This window comes from Oncorhynchus kisutch, linkage group LG12 (assembly GCF_002021735.2).
Source record: "Oncorhynchus kisutch isolate 150728-3 linkage group LG12, Okis_V2, whole genome shotgun sequence".
NCBI lineage: Eukaryota > Metazoa > Chordata > Actinopteri > Salmoniformes > Salmonidae > Oncorhynchus > Oncorhynchus kisutch.
Window position 1 is genome coordinate 52,285,203 of NC_034185.2, and position 17,573 is coordinate 52,302,775.

Consider the following 17,573-nt stretch of genomic DNA (forward strand, 5'->3'; position numbering starts at 1 on the left):
ATGTCTGTCAGCACAGAGTCAATTTTGTATTTAATTTTAACAAAATGGTCATACACTCAACTTTGAAGTACAGTACTTTTATTGCGATACATGTGAAAGTAGAATAACTTCTCACTATGGTAACCATTTTCTGTAAATCTGGTACCCTCACTTTGATAACATTTATTTTAGAATACTTTTGAAAAGGTTCAACATTACAGTACACACATTCACTACTTCATGTCAAGTAAACATGAATTAAGGCACTATCATTCTGACTATAAAACACCAGTATCAACCTAAAAGGGACAAAGTTTGTCACTCTTCATCAGAAGCATTTTTACAGTGCGTTTGTCTACGGTTGGCTGTAGGCTACATGTAATTTATTGTGGGGGGGGAAGAGAAAACGTGAGATTCAAACCCTTGCCACATTCTGCGACAGTTATATACAAAGAGCAATTTGACCATTCAGTGAAATACACTTGATGTAGTTGCTTTAATTATCAGTATGTGCTGTTGTACTTCTCTGAGGAAGCTTCCGTGAACAAGTCCAAGGGTTTTAATTGGCTGACACATAATTTGTTACAGGAAATAATCACAGCCACCTGGTGCGGTTATCATAGGGCTAAATGTGCAAGGTTATGTAATGGGAACAGCTAACATGTAGCTTTTGATCACGCGCGACTACATCAATGATTTTAATTGGCTGATGCTTAAACTTAACCTTGAACTTCTACTTTTTCCTAATGTTCAAAAGTATGGCCCCGAAGTGTTTACCCATCCCCACTATGTTTGAGTCCTATACTGTAGTTACAAAAATTACTTAATTGTTAAACCCATCATGGTGGACATAAATGGGTTGTGGGTAAATATGAGTCAGCTATAAGTCAAAAGTCAGACAAACCTGGCAAATATTTTGATGTGTACAGGAGGTGTTTGTTAGCATGTGTAGGTATATTAAGGCTTGGATTCAATACGATCCATCATTAACCGGCTATAGCAGACACCTGCATAGCGGTTTTGGTGGCAGAATTGTCAAATCGGTGACCAGCAGCTCGTGATCATTGCCACGAAGCTACACCCGTCCCACTCGCATTAGAAGTTCAGAATGAGAAAGTGTATGCTGTACAGAAAGTGACGCTCAAATTGAAAATCATTCAAACAAAATGAGGCCTAATCGGGGTATAGATTACATCTCAAATTCCATTGTTCAAAATTGTAAAGGCTGCATGGGATTTCTCTGAAAGCGACTTCGTGCAGCCAATGGCAATGTCCGCTTTAGGTATAATGCCTGGAGCCGCTTGTGGATTTGACAGTGCTACCTCCAGTTCCACCTCCGACACCTCAAAACGTCAGCTATGTAGATGTTGCCTAAAGTGGATTTGATTGAATCAGGCCCTTTGAAGGTTGTATTGGTGTGTGCAGAATAGGGTGAGATCAGATGCGATGAATACTGAAGACTCACAATGAAAAGTCCCATTTTGTGTTTATTAAACAAGGTGTCAAATACACCATATGAAAATCACACATACACATGTCAACAACAAAAATCGGCATGAACTTGATAAACTGCATACATTTTCTCATAAAAAAATGTGTGAAAAAATTTGTCGTTCTATGGATGTAATGGAATAGGAATTGTGAACCTCATAACCTACTCAGTACAAACACAATATGTAACAGACTTTTGGGCTTATATATGCTCTATATATATCACACAATGTCAGGATGCAATATTCTACCCAGGAATGTTCAACACTGAAATCTGTTAACCTCATTATTCAAAATGCACCTGTGGATCTTTTTGGCTGACCACAATGAACATTGTTTTAAATGCAGAGCTTGATCTAAATGTAAAAAAATTAAGTGGAATTATGTCTATTCTATAGAGTGGAATGGTTTTTCTGCTGGTGTATCCTGAGATAGCTCCTCTCTGAGAACCTCTTCCCGCAGTGCGTACAGGCGAACAGCCGTTCTCCCGTGTGGACCTTCAGGTGCCTCTTCAGGCTGCCAGCTTGGGTGAAGCGCATGTGACACTCGGGGCAGCTGTAGGGTTTCTCCCCTGTGTGGACCCTCTGGTGCCTCTTCAGGTTGGACAACTGGGAGAAACTCACCCGGCAAAGATGGCAGCCGAAAGGTTTCTCCCCTGTGTGCATCCTCTGGTGGATCTCCAACTGTTTGGGGAAACTGAAGGCTTTCCCACAGAAAGAACACGGGAAGTGCTTCTCTTTTCCACCGGATTTGCTGATAGCGTCACAACTACTGTCATTTGTCAAAGGGCTTGTGTAGCCATTTAGTGCACTGGCATTGTCTGAGGTCTGGTTTAACATTAGGAGAGTGTGAGGAGGATGAAGGCCAGGGAGTGTCTGTGTTGTTGCAGGGTCCATGTTCCAGTTGATAGATCCTATAGAAGGCAGGCTGTAGGCAGCACCTGTAAGGGGGTTAACCTGAGGCGCCATCAGTCTCTCTGAATCACAACTATATGAGCAAGATGGAGCATCGCTAGCAGAGTCTGTGTCTGTTCTCTCCTGCCGCATACTGACACCTCCCCGTCCCCGCGGACCAAATCTATGCTTCGTCCTGGTCGCAGCCAATCTGTTGTCATGGAGACTAAATCCGGATGTTATTTTGTGTTCCAGTTTGGTTGTTGTTTTGTGTTCGACTGTCTGTTTCTGGTTGACAGTGTTGTTCCCCAGCCCAGAGTTGAGGACACTGTCCCATCCACTGACCTCCACTATGTCGCCTCTGGTCTTGGCCTGCTCAGTAAGGTTGTCCCCTGGGCCTTTGGCTGCACCGGTCTGGATATGGGAATCCAAGATGTCCACCCAGTCTCCTCTGTTAGCCTCCAGCCAATCACCTGCAGGAAAAAGTTAGAAAATATACTTTATAAACACGACAAAAAAACTCCACATATGTGTTTTGTTTTGTCAAGTTTATATATTGTGTTTTTGTATTTAACATAAATTGTATTGATTCCCTTTATTGAAGAAAAAAAAATAGCCAGAAGCATCACTATTCCCATTGAATAACTTACTGTATGTAGGTTATGTATTTCTCCCTTACCTTGCTCCCCCATCTTTAGTCCATTTAGCAGATCAATGCTCTCTGGTCCATCTTCTATTGTCTCCTCTTTGACCAGCAGCAGATCAGGGTTCCCATCCTCCATGTCTACTGACTGTAAGAGATACAAAGTGAGAGGATGTTTGATCCAGAAATCTGATATGAGCATCCTGCTATGGAGCTATGAGGGATTGCTATGAGTACAATGCAAACATGTTAGTTAATTTGATTACTTGACATTATTTCATAGTTTGAAAATTCAAAGGCATGGTCCATATGTCTTTCCATATAAATCTTGTTCATTATGATCTAAAAGGCAAAACTGATGCTAGATCAGTACTCCTGCTCTGAGGTTGTGTGGATTCAGGCCCTGACCGAATACCATTCAGACAGTAGTTCACAGTGGGCTCACCTCAGTGAGACTGTGTGTGGTCCTGTGCTGCTCAGCTGGTTCCTCTGTGGGTTCAGGAGGTGTAGTCTGGTTGTCCTCCACGACCATGTTCCCCTCAGGGTTCCCCAGACCCTCCTCACACCCCTCCTCCTTCACCAGCAGCACCTCTGGAACCTCCTCCTCCTGGAAGAGACAGGTGATACAGACACACTCCCTCAGGTACACACACACACACACACAGATAATAAACACACTTTCAGGAGGGTTTACCCATCCCCACTACGTAAACAATTTTGACATGTACAGTAGGTGTTAGTATGTGTAGGTATATTTAGTAAGTATATATTTGCTTTTAAAGCGCTGTTGTGTGTACACAGAATAGGGTGAGATCAGATGTACGTATACTAAAGAGAGCCTCAAGTCTAACACAAAATTAGATTTTATTCTATTGAACATACACGTTTAAAAAAAAAAAATCTGCATGAACTTGAACTGCACACATTTCCTCATTCAAAAAAAGTCCCTGAGAGAGAAAAAAAAAAAAAAGTAGTTCAATGGAAGTAATGAAATAGGCATTTGTTATCATATAGCCTACTCAGTACAAACACTATGTAACAGCCGTTTTAGGCTTATACAATGCCAATGAAAGTATTCATACCCCTTGACTTATTTCACATTGTTGCGTTACAGCCTGAATTCAATGGATTTCTCTCTCATCCATCTACACACACTATCCCATAATGATCAAGTGAAAAGATGTTAAGACATTTTTGCAAATTTATTGAAAAGGACATTTTTTAAAAAGTATTCACACCCGTGAGTCAATACTTTGTAGAAGCACCTTTGGCAGCAATTACAACGGAGTATTTCTGGGTAAGTCGAAGAACTTTCCACACCTGGATTGTGCAATATTTGCCCATTTATACTTTTCTAACATTTTCAAGCTGTCAAATTGGTTGTTGATCATTGCTAGAAAGCCATTTTCAGTTCTTGCCATAGATTAAGTATATACAGTGGGGCAAAAAAAGTATTTAGTCAGCCACCAATTGTGCAAGTCCTCCCACTTAAAAAGATGAGGCCTGTAATTTTCATCATAGGTACACTTCAACTATGACAGACAAAATGAGGGAAAAATATCCAGAGAATCACATTGTAGGATTTTTAATGAATTTGCAAATTATGGTGGAAAATAAGTATTTGGTCACCTACAAACAAGCAAGATTTGTCGCTCACAGACCTGTAACTTCTTTAAGAGGCTCCTCTGTCCTCCACTCGTTACCTGTATTAATGGCACCTGTTTGAACTTGTTATCAGTATAAAAGACACCTGTCCACAACCTCAAACAGTCACACTCCAAACTCCACTATGGCCAAGACCAAAGAGCTGTCAAAGGACACCAGAAATAAAATTGTAGACCTGCACCAGGCTGGGAAGACTGAATCTGCAATAGGTAAGCAGCTTGGTTTGAAGAAATCAACTGTGGGAGCAATTATTAGGAAATGGAAGACATACAAGACCACTGATAATCTCCCTCGATCTGGGGCTCCACGCAAGATCTCACCCCGTGGGGTCAAAATGATCACAAGAACGGTGAACAAAAATCCCAGAACCACACGGGGGGACCTAGTGAATGACCTGCAGAGAGCTGGGACCAAAGTAACAAAGCCTACCATCAGTAACACACTACGCCGCCAGGGACTCAAATCCTGCAGTGCCAGACGTGTCCCCCTACTTAAGCCAGTACATGTCCAGGCCCGTCTGAAGTTTGCTAGAGAGCATTTGGATGATCCAGAAGAAGATTGGGAGAATGTCATAGTCAGATGAAACCAAAATATAACTTTTTGGTAAACTCAACTCGTCGTGTTTGGAGGACAAAGAAGGCTGAGTTGCATCCTAAGAACACCAAACCTACTGTGAAGCATGGGGGTGGAAACATCATGCTTTGGAGCTGTTTTTCTGCAAAGGGACCAGGACGACTGATCCGTGTAAAGGAAAGAATGAATGGGGCCATGTATCGTGAGACTGAGTGAAAAAATGAATGAAACATGGCTGGGTCTTTCAGCATGACAATGATCCCAAACACACCGCCGGGCAACGAAGGAGTGGCCCCAAAACATCACTGCTCTAGAGGAGATCTGCATGGAGGAATGGGCCAAAATACCAGCAACAGTGTGTGAAAACCTTGAAGACGTACAGAAAACGTTTGACCTCTGTCATTACCAACAAAGGGTATATAACAAAGTATTGAGATAAACTTTTGTTATTGACCAAATACTTATTTTCCACCATAATTTGCAAATAAATTCATTAAAAAATCCTACAATGTGAAAAAATCTCATTTTGTCTGTCATATTTGAAGTGTACCTATGATGAAAATTACAAGCCTCTCATCTTTTTAAGTGGGAGAACTTGCACAACTGGTGGCTGACTAAATACTTTTTTGCCCCACTGTGTGTGTGTGTGTATATATATATATATATATATATATATATATATATATATATATATATATATATATATATATATATATATATATATATATATATATATATATATATATATCTTATTTATATTATACCATTTATGAATAATCAATTCAATTGGGTTTATGAACACTGAGAACATAATTCTCGTGACACCATAGCAGTTTTTAGTGGTGGGAAAAGTGCCTGTGAACAGGGAGTTATTAACAATAGCTAGCACTTTTCAGATATGCAATTAAAAACTGTTTTAAGGTGGTGGGGATAGGATCGAGCAGGCAAGTAGGGCATGTCTGTCAACCAGTGAAAATAAATCCATAGTGCCTTTGCGTGGTAGGCTAGGGCACATACTTTGTATATATAGTGTAAGTGAACACCCCTTCAAATGAATGGATTTGGCTATTTCAGCTATACCCATTTCTGACAGGTGTGTACAATTGAGCTTACATCCATGCAATCTCCAGACAGTCGCTGTAGAATGGCCTTACTGAAGAGATCAGTGACTTTCAACATGGCACCGTCATAAGATGCCACCTTTTCAACAAGTCAGCTTGTCAAATCTCTGCCCTAATAGAGCTTCCCCGGTCAACTATAAGTGCTGTTACTGAAGTGGAAACGTCTAGGAGCAACAACGGCTCAGCCGCAAAGTGATAGGCCACACAAGCTGACAGAACGGGACCGCCGAGTGCTGAAGCGTGTAAGGATTGTCTGTCCTCTGTTAAAACACTCATTACAGAGTTCCAAACGGCTTCTGGAAGCAACATCAGCACAAGAACCGTTTGTCGAGAGCTTCATGAAATGGGTTTCCATGGCCGAACAGCTGCACACAAGCCTAAGATCACCACGAGCAATGCTAAGTGTCGGCTGGAGAGGTGTAAAGCTTGCCACCTGCCCCAATGAAAATTGACAACTGTAAAGTTTGGTGGATGAATAATGGTCTGGAGCCCCTTAAATTACAGTGAAGGGAAATGTTAACGCTACAGCATACAATGACATTCTAGAAAATTCTGTGCTTCCAAATTTGCGGCAACCGTTTGGGGAAGGCCTTTTCCTGTTTCAGCATGACAATGGCCCTGTGCAAAGTGAAGTCCATACAGAAATTGTTTGTCAACATCAGTGTGGAAGAACTTGACTGGCCAGCACAGAGCCCTGACCTCAAACCCATGAATTGGAATATTCTTTACTCAGTAATGTCTTGTATTTTCCCCAAACATGACTTTCTATTAAGGAAAAAAGTGAATTGCTTTGTAATATTACTTTAGCGTCTTGTTGCAAACAGGATGTATGTTGTGGAATATTTTTGATTCTGTATAAAATTCCTTTTCACTCTGTCATTTAGGTTAGTATTGTGGAGTAACTACAATGATGTTGATCCAGCCCCAGTTTTCCTCCACCACAACCATTAAACGAGGTAACTGTTTTAAAGTCACCATTGGCCTCAGTGAAATCCCAGAGCAGTATATATATATATATATATATTTTTTTTTCCACCATAATTTGCAAATAAATGCATAAAAAAAATCCTACAATGTGATTTTCTGGATTTCTTTTCTCATTTTGTCTGTCATAGTTGAAGTGTACCTATGATGAAAATTACAGGCCTCTCTCATCTTTAAGTGGGAGAACTTGCACAATTGGTGGCTGACTAAATACTTTTTTTCCCCACTGTACACCTTAGCCAAATACATTAACTCAGTTTCACAATTTTAATCCTAGTAAAAATTCCACATCTTAGGTCAGTTAGGATCACCACTTTATTTTAAGAACATGAAATAACAGAATAATAGTAGAGTGATTGATTTCAGCTTTTATTTATTTTGTCATATTCCCAGTGGGTCAGAAGTTTACATACTCAATTAGTATTTGGTGCAACTGTGGATGTATTTCAAGGCCTAGCTTCAAACTCAGTGCCTCTTTGCTTGACATCATGGGAAAATCAAAAGAAATCTAACAAGACCTCAGAAAAAAAATAGAAGATCTCCACAAGTCTGGTTCATCCTTGGGAGCAATTTTCAAACGCCTGAAGGTTCATATGTACAAACAATAGTACGCAGGTATAAACACCACGGGAACACGCAGCCGACATACCGCTCAGGAAGGAGACGCGTTCGGTCTCCTAGAGATGAACGTACTTATCAATACCAGAACAGCAAATGACCTTGTGAAGATGCTGGAGGAAACAGGTACAAAAGTATCTATATATCTAAGTCCTATAAATCGACATAACCTGAAAGGCCGCTCAGCAAGGAAGAAGCCACTGCTCCAAACCCACCATAAAAATAAAAAACTGACTACGGTTTGCAACTGCACATAGTGACAAAGATTGTACTTTTTGGAGAAATGTCCTCCGGTCTGATGAAACAAAAATAGAACTGTTTGGCCATAATGACCATCGTTATGTTTGGAGGAAGAAGGGGGAGGCTTGCAAGCCAAAGAACATCATCCCAAATGTGAAGCCCGGGGGTGGCAACATGTTGTGGGGGTGCTTTGCTGCAGGAGGGAGTGGTGCACTTCACAAAATAGATGGCATCATAAGGAAGGAAGTTAAAGCTTGATCACAAATGGGTCTTCCAAATGGACAAGTTGTTGTGGGGGCTGTGCTTTGGCAAAGTGGGTGGGGTTATATCCTTCCTGTTTGGCCCTGTCCGGGGGTATTATCGGATGGGGCCAGTGTCTCCTGACCCCTCCTGTCTCAGCCTCCAGTATTTATGCTGCAGTAGTTTGTGTCGGGGGGCTAGGGTCAGTTTGTTATATCTGGAGTACTTCTCCTGTCCTATCCGGTGTCCTGTGTGAATTTAAGTGTGCTCTCTCTAATTCTTTCTCTCTCGGAGGACCTGAGCCCTAGGACCATGCCTCAGGACTACTTGGCATGATGACTCCTTGCTGTCCCCAGTCCACCTGGCCGTGCTGCTGCTCCAGTTTAAACTGTTCTGCCTGTGATTATTATTATTTGACCATGCTGGTCATTTATGAACATTTGAACATCTTGGCCATGTTCTGTTATAATCTCCACCAGGCACAGCCAGAAGAGGACTGGCCACCCCACACAGCCTGGTTCCCCTCTAGGTTTCTTCCTAGGTTTTGGCCTTTCTAGGGAGTTTTTACTCGCCACCGTGCTTCTACACCTGCATTGCTTGCCGTTTGGGGTTTTAGGCTGGGTTTCTGTACAGCACTTTGAGATATCAGCTGATGTAGGAAGGGCTGTATAAATAAATTTGATTTGACAATGACCACAAGCATACTTCCAAAGTTGTGGCAAAATGGCTTAAGGACAACAAAGTCAAGGTATTGGAGTTGCCATCACAAAGCCCTGACCTCAAGCCCTGAAAATTTGTGTGGGCAGAACTGAAAAAGCATGTGTGAACAAAGATGCCTACAAACCTGACTCAGTTACACCAGCTCTGTCAGGAGAAATTGAACAAAATTCACCCAATTTATTGTGGGAAGCTTGTGGAAGACTACCCAAAATGTTTGACCCAAGTTAAACAATTTAAAAAGGCAATGCTACCAAATACTAATTGAGTGTATGTAAACTACTGACCCACTGGGAATGTGATGAAAGAAAAAAGCTTAAAAGAATTAATTCTCTCTACTATTATTCTGACATTTCACATTCTTAAAATAACGTGGTGATCCTAACCTAAGACAGGGATGTTTTACTAGGATTAAATGTCAGGAATTGTGGAAAAACTGAGTTTAAATGTATTTGGCTAAGGTGTATGTAAACATGAGACTTCAACTGTATATCAGTGTCTGGATGCAATACTTTTACGGGAATCTTCAACACTGAAATCTTTTACTATCGTAATTGCAAATCAAATGTTATTTGTCTCATGCGCAGAATACAACATGTGTAGACCTTAGTGAAATTATTACTTAACCAACAATGACGTTAAGAAAATCCCTAAAAAATAAGAGATAAGAATAACAAATAAAGAGCAGCAGTAAATAACAATAGCAGGGCTATAAACAGGGGGTACCAGTACAGAGTTAATGTGCGGGGGGCACCGGTGAGGGAATTATGTACATGTAGGTAGTTAGTGACCATTCATAGATAATAACATAGTAGCATGGGCATAGAAGAGGGTGGGGGCAATGCAAATAGTCTGGGTGGCCATTTCATTAGCTGTTCAGGAGTCTTTATGGCTTGGGGGTAGAAGCCATTTAGAAGCCTCTTGGACCTAGACTTGGCGCTCCGGTACCGCTTGCCGTGCGGTAGCAGACTTGGGTGGCTGGAGTATTTTTGGGGCTTTCCTCTGATACCGCCTGGTATAGAGGTCCTGGATGGCAGGTAGCTTGGCCTCTGATGTACTGGGCCGTACGCACTATCCTCTGTAGTGCCTTGCGGTCGGAGGCCGAGCAGTTGCCATACCAGGCAGTGATGCAACCCGACAGGATGCTCTCGATGGTGCAGCTGTAGAAGCATTCTCCTGAGGGGGAATAGGTTTTGTTGTGCCCGCTTCACAACTGTCATGGTATGCTTGGACCATGTTAGTTTGTTGGTGATGTGAACGCCAAGGAACTTGAAGCTCTCAACCTGCTTCACTACAGCCCCGTCGATGAGAATGGGGGCATGCTCGGTCCTTTTCCTATAGGTCAGTAGTCATTTAGACAGGTTACCTTAGTGTTCTTGAGCACAGGGACTATGGTTGTCTGCTTAACCTGTTGAGTGTAGGGGGCAGTATTTTGATGTTTGGATGAAAAACATACCCAAATGAAACTGCCTATTTCTCAGGCCCAGAATCTTGATTATGCATGTAATTGTCAGATTAGGATAGAAAACTCTAAAGTTTCCAAAACTGTCAAAATATTGTCTGTGAGTATAACAGAACTGATATTACAGGCGAAAACCTGAGGAAAATCCAACCCGAAAATGCTATTTTTCCTGAAAGCTCTGTTCCATTGCCTGCCATCGCTCCATTTAAAAAGGGATATCAACCAGATTCCTTTTCCTATGGCTTCCACATGCTGTGAACAGTCTTTAGACATAGTTTCAGGCTTTTATTTTGAAAAATGAGCGAGAAAGATCACTGCGTCATTGTATGGCTGGGTGCCAGCAGCGTTTTGCATGCGCAACAGCTTGGAGCAGACATTTTCTCTCTCCTATTGAAGAAGCTACAGTCCCGGTTGAAATATTATCGATTATATCTTTTTTTAAATATCTGAGGATTGATTATAAAAAACATTTGACATGTTTCTACGAACTTTACGGATACTATTTGGAATTTGTCTGCTCCGTCGTGACCGCTCGAGCCTGTGGAATCCTGAACATAACACGCCAACCAAATGGAGGTATTTTGGATATAAAAATAATCTTTATGGAACAAAAGGAACATTTATTGTGTAACTGGAAGTCTCGTGAGTGCAAACATCCGAAGATCAAAGGTAAGCGATTATTACTTTTCTGACTTTCGTGACCAATCTGCTCTATTGCTAGCTGTTTGTAATGTTTTGTCTGCTGAGAGAGATGTCCTTACATAAACGCTTGGTATGCTTTCGCCGAAAAGCTTTTTGGAAATCTGACACGCCAGGTGGATTAACAACAAGCTAAACTGTGTTTTGCTATATTGCACTTGTGATTTCATAAATATTTTTTGGTCATTTAATTTGGCGCTCTGCAATTCAGTGGATGTTGACGAAAATGATCCCGCTAATGGGATGGGTGCATCAAGAAGTTAAAATATGTTGGTATTACAGGGTCAGACAGGGAGAGGTTGAAAATGTCAGTGAAGACACTTGCCAATTGGTCAGCGTATGCTCGGAGTACACTTTTTTAGAGACTGAGTCACAGGTGCATCTTGTTTAAATTTTTGCTTGTAAGCAGGATCAGGAGGATAGAGTTAAGGTCAGATTTGCTAAATGGAGGGCGAGCTTTGTACGCGTGCGTCTCTGTGTGTGGAGTAAAGGTGGTCTAGAAAATATTTCCCTCTGGTTCCACATGCTGATAGAAATTAGGTCAAATTGATTTAAGGTTCCCTGCATTAAAGTTCCCAGCCACTAGGAGCGCCGCCTCTGGATGAGCGTTTTCCTGTTTGCTTATGGCGGAATACAGCTCATTGAGTGCTGTTTTAATGCCAACGTCGGTCTGTGGTGGTATGTAGACAGTAGAGGTCGACCGATTAATCGGAATGGACGATTAATTAGGGCCGATTTCAAGTTTTCATAATACGAAATCTGTATTTTGGGACACAGATTTTGCTTTTTTTTAAGTCAGTTAAGAACCGATTCTTATTTTCAATGACGGTGGTTTAACTGCCTCGTTCAGGGGCAGAACGACAGATTTTGACCTTGTCAGCTCGAGGGATTCAATCTTGCAACCTTACAGTTAACTAGTCCAGCGCTCTAACCACCGGATTACATTGCACTCCAGGAGGAGACTGCCTGTTAAGCGAATGCAATAAGCCAAGGTAAGATGCTAGCCAGCATTAAACTTCTTATAAAAAACAATCATAATCACTAGTTAACTACACATGGTTGATGATATTACTAGTTTATCTAGCATGTCCTGTGTTGCATATAATCGATGCGGTGCGTATCGTTGCTCCAATGTGTACCTAACTATAAACATCAATGCCTTAAAATCAATACACAGAAGTATATTTTTAAACCTGCATATTTAGCTAAAATAAATCCAGGTTAGCAGGCAATCTTAACCAGGTGAAATTGTCACTTCTCTTGCGTTCATTGCACGTTGAGTCAGTGTATATGCAACAGTTTGGGCCACCTAATTTGCCAGAATTTTACATAATTATGACATAACATTGAAGGTTGTGCAATGTAACAGGAATTTTTAGACTTATGGATGCCACCCGTTAGATAAAATACGGAACGGTTCCGTATTTCACTGAAAGAATAAACGTCTCGTTTTCGAGATGATTGTTTTCCGGATTTGGCCATATTAATGACCTAAGGCTCGTATTTCTGTGTGTTATCATGTTATAACTAAGTCAATGATTTGATCGAGCAGTCTGACTGAGTGATGGTAGGCAGCAACAGGCTCATAAGCATTCATTCAAACAGCACTTTCGTGCGTTTGCCAGCAGCTGTTTATGACTTCAAGCCAATCAACTCCCGAGATTAGGTGGTGTAACCGATGTGAAATGGCTAGTTAGTTAGCGGGGTGCACGCTAACAGCGTTTCAAATGTCACTCGCTCTGAGACTTGGAATAGTTGTTCCCCTTGCTCTGCATGGGTAACGCTGCTTCGAGGGTGGCTGTTGTCTTTGTGTTCCTGGTTCGAGCCCAGGTAGGAGCGAGGAGAGGAACGGAAGCTATACTGTTACACTGGCAATACTGAAGTGCCTATAAGAACATCCAATCATCGTCAAAGGTTAATGAAAAACAAATTGTAGAGAGAGAAATAGTCCTAGAATAACTACAACCTAAAACTTCTTACCTGGGAATATTGAAGACTCATGTTAAAAGGAACCACCAGCTTTCATATGTTCTCATGTTCGGAGCAAGGAACTTAAACGTTAGCTTTCTTACATGGCACATATTGCACTTTTACTTTCTTCTCCAACACTTGGTTTTTGCATTATTTAAACCAAATTGAACATCAATTATGCTAATTGATGGTGGGTGGGTTAAGAGCCGATAAGACGGCAGCCCTACCCGCCGGCGCCATCTTCAGTATGCATCAAATGCATCCGAGGATGTTTTAAGCTGACAATCACAATACATCTTTGTCTTTAATGCAGGGTTTGATCTAAATGTCAGAAGCTATCGAGTGGAATGGTTACTTTCTAAGTTCTAGAATGGGATTTTTTTCTGCTGGTGTGTCCTTAGGTAGCTCCTCTCTTAGAAACTCTTCCTGCAGTGTGTACAGGCGAACGGCTTCTATCCCCTGTGGACCTTGAGGTGCATGTTCAGCTGAAGCTTGCAGGAGAATCCACCCTCTGGTGGATCTCCACCCTCTGGGGGCAGCTGAAGCCTTTGTGAAAGAACATGCAGAGGAACGTTTGTCTTTAATATTGACTGATGTTGCGCCCCCTCCCCACGACTTGGCCCTTTGAGTTCAATACCTGATTGAAAAGGACATTTGAATCAGAAGGCCCCATCGATGAGGAAATTGGGTCCCAATCCCTGAACGTGTGGAAAGGGGAGTGGGTCGTGACACTTGGATTTGTCTCTAAGCTTTCCCTGTAAACTAAGAAATGTCTGCTCTGTGAGAGTCTGTCTCCTAGGTGACTATCTACATTCCATGTGGGAGGAACGTCACACTCCGCTTTCACAGTCACTTCATCTACAACCAGACCCTGCCCTTTCCTATCTAGGCACCCTTCAGAGTTCACACTACTACTGTACAGGTTCCAGTCCCCTCTAGACAGATCAGTTTGTGTCTAAACCAAATGGCATGTCGCCAGGGTCCATCTCTGTAGCGTAAGAACAAGACGGATAATGGCTGCCAATGTCTAAAACATCACTATACCCAATTAACCATCCTCTGGCTCTGCTGAAATACCTGTAACTACTCTGAGCCAGAAGCAAGAGTTCAGCCCAGTAGCCCAGTAGCCCCCCCCCCCCCATCTCTCTGGGTCGGTCTGATCTGTGGTTAGATCCTGCGTGTAAGAGCCTGTGTGTTACAGTTAAAGTCTCGGAGTGCGTCTGACTTGAGGACGGTGTTCGCCGTTCCACTGACCTCCCTTGTGTTGTGTTGGGTCCTGGCATGGGGTATGGTGACGGTGGGGCAGTCACCCATCGCTACAGGGGGCGTCATTCCAGCCTCAGCGCCAGTCTGGATGTCTCTGTTGTGTCTTGGGTTCTCTCCTTCAGTCCTCTCCTGCTTTACCCCATGACCTGCAGCCTCTGCAGACTGACACAAGAGATTATTATCTGTACATGATTTGAATTGGATAACAATGTTGTAGGGAAGTCTCACAGCACCCCTATGGCAGATAAGGATGTACATGTAAGCAAATGAATAGCTGAGGGGAGCCTTTCTGAAATAAACAGGGCACAGTACATTTGATGTACTCCAATTTTGATGTAATACTATGACACTAACCTCTATCACAATAACATGCTTGGTTGAGGTTCCACTCCCCTCAACAGCTATGGGTTGGTCATCTCTCCACGTGTTGTGTCCCGCTGGGTTCACAAAGCTCACGTGGCCTCCAGTGGGATGTCCTTCACCTAATAGGGAGGGAGGGGGGGGGGTAAATGAGGTATTGTCCGCGTAGTGCAGATTTTGACTAGGTGGGATGCAGCGAATGTCAGAAGTCACTTTCCGTATCAGGTTAGCAGACTTTACGCAGCAATATAGGATACTTAACCTAACTATAATAACCTGCTACGTTACGTTAAGGTTAAGAAAAGTACAAGCTAAAATCCCAAAATTCTCACCGACTCAACTTTTGACATTAGCGGGATGACATCCCTTCTAGACATGACCCACAGCCTTCTGCAAAATGTACCTCTTGCCATTCCTCTGTATCGATCGAAGATCTTGACACTACTGGGACGAATGGCGAGGACGCGCTCCCGTGCCACCTTCAGTTCCAGTAGCTGTAGTTTCCTCCGCAATACCCGGTTTTCTTTCTGGCTTTGATTTATTTCCAAACGAAACACTGCATAGTCGTCGTCTACGAGTTTACAGATCTCGGTCACGGCTGAATTCGCTAGCAGCTCCATAATGGAGGCTATTTGAGTGTGAAAACCCATACAGTTAGCCATTGTTAGCTAACGTTAACAGCTAGCTAGCGTTACCTAGATAACATCTATCAAGTAAGTCCCGTCTCCAACGCGATTTAAATTCTACCTGGAGTGATGTTGTGCAGTTTTGAGTTCCAGGGTGTTAATAAAAGTCTAAATTCCAACAAAAATGCTAACGTGGAAATGGTTATTGATCATTGTTTACTTGCGTTTACACAGATGTTATTGGTTGAAGTCAGCTCAAGTGGTGCGGCTAAAAAAGTCTATGCGCGCTGTTCTTTGAAATACGGTATTGCTTATTACGTTACACATCAAATCTATTCATTGGCCTTTCCGTATTTGAGAGAAAAAGTATGTCCTTCCGTGAACCGGAAACCGATAAGTGGTCTTCTTTGAGGTTTAACGGGGGTTGGCATGTTGCATTGCCGCCACCTACTAGACTGGAGTACACCTCCCGTATACTCTGCTTGGAAAAAATAAAAACAAATACCCTACCATCTAACACTACACTCACAAAAAATAACACAACCCTGTTCCACTATTTAAATCTATGTAGTCCTACCTCAGGCCAACAACCTGACACCACCACTTAACACACCCATTAACTCTGATGTCACCTCAATTTTCTGCTTACATTCCATCCCTGCAGTACAATTGATAATCATTGCTATAAATCCAATCTTACTGAAACATATATGTCACTTGTTGTCCTATCCCTCTACTGGTACAGATATTCTACTCACACCACTCCTCTCAGGATCCCTCCTCCTTGACCCATCTTCCTCTACTTTCTTCACTGCCTCAGCCAGCCCAGCCTCACATTCAATTCAGCCCAGCAGCATATGACAACTTCTGCACTACTCTAACCCTGGAAACCTCAACCTGCCTCTCGCACTGGACATTTCTGATCTCAAGCCCCATAGGCACCCCTACAGGTAACACATACCACTACTTTCCTGAGCAGCAGAAACACAAACAATTATCACAAGACCACTTCTAGTTTCCCTCACCGATTCCACAGCACCCAACTCTTTTCATCCACCTGAAACCACAAATGGATCAGCCAAAAGGGTCCACTTTTTCCAAACTTCACTCCTACGGTCATAGATTCATCAATATCCTGACCCTCAGTGCTAGCCTCAGGCTCAGAGAACTTCCCCACACCGACCACCTCCAATACTTCGCCCTCATTCACTTCCACTTCTCCTCCTGTCTTCAGCTTACTCTGCTTACACTTTCTACCATTCTTCTTTAACAAACCAGCTCCCTTTTCCCCATCATTTTTAACCAACTCAAGCCTCACCATCTTCCTCTCAGACCTCCTCTGCCTCTCCTCCCCCCCCTCCATATTATTAAGTATACATCTCCTTATGATAATATTGCACTTCTACTGACATACATATTGTTCTTACCTTGTCAATGGACGCAATTTTAACCGGCTGTCACAATCTCGTACAGTCAGCACGAACCCCTCGGGATGTATTTCTCAACAGTGTATCCCACTTATAAAGCATCTGTTTCGTCTTGATGTTCTTTATCAAAAGCTATCGTGCCGCTTTTCCTTTTCAAACAAGCGCGCTCTTCCAACCACCCCCACCCGGGTGTGCCTTCCGACCTCGGATAAGTGGCCGAAGAGATATAAATTCGTTAGTAGTCCAAAGGAAGTGTCCTCCCCTCCTTGATAGTCTTTTTGGAATCTACCATGCCACCTTTGAATCAGCTTTTGTTTTGTTGCTGGAGAAAAGCATGCAGCTGTTTAAAAACAAATACAGTGCCTTGCAAAAATATTCATCACCCTTGGCGTTTTTCCTATTTTGCTGCATTACAACCTGTAATGTAAATGCCTTTTTATTTGGACTTCATGTAATGGACATACGCAAAAAAAAGTCCAAATTGGTGAAGTGAAATGATTTTTTAAAACATTTTTCTACAAAAAAAAAAAAACGGAAAAGTGGTCTGTGCATATGTATTCACCCCCTTTTCTATGAAGCCCCTAAATAAGATCTGGTA

At 42.3% G+C, this 17,573-nt stretch overlaps 2 protein-coding genes across 2 annotated transcripts in view; one reads left to right on the forward strand and one right to left on the reverse strand.

Annotated features, from left to right (window-relative positions):
- The window catches only part of LOC109901171 (zinc finger protein 16-like), a 174,268-nt gene that overhangs the window by 27,526 nt on the left and 129,169 nt on the right, over nt 1-17,573 (forward strand). The window lies entirely within an intron of this gene.
- LOC109901181 (zinc finger protein 777-like) lies at nt 1,447-16,043 on the reverse strand. Its single transcript, XM_020497229.2, has 6 exons — nt 15,326-16,043; nt 14,917-15,044; nt 14,551-14,724; nt 3,452-3,613; nt 3,043-3,154; nt 1,447-2,836 (listed from the first exon to the last, which is right to left on the reverse strand). Exons 1-6 carry the CDS (start codon nt 15,582-15,584, stop codon nt 1,863-1,865), a joined length of 1,809 nt encoding a protein of 602 aa, XP_020352818.2. The 5' UTR covers nt 15,585-16,043; the 3' UTR covers nt 1,447-1,862.

Bases quoted from the DNA above. Each gene is read 5' to 3' on its own strand.
- LOC109901181 (XM_020497229.2), bottom strand. From the start codon at position 15,584: ATGGCTAACTGTATGGGTTTTCACACTCAAATAGCCTCCATTATGGAG. The intron at 3,155-3,451 runs GTGAGCCCACTG...TATCTCTTACAG, and splicing joins CCACACACAGTCTCACTGAG to TCAGTAGACATGGAGGATGG. The intron at 2,837-3,042 runs GTAAGGGAGAAA...TTTTTCCTGCAG, and splicing joins ACTAAAGATGGGGGAGCAAG to GTGATTGGCTGGAGGCTAAC.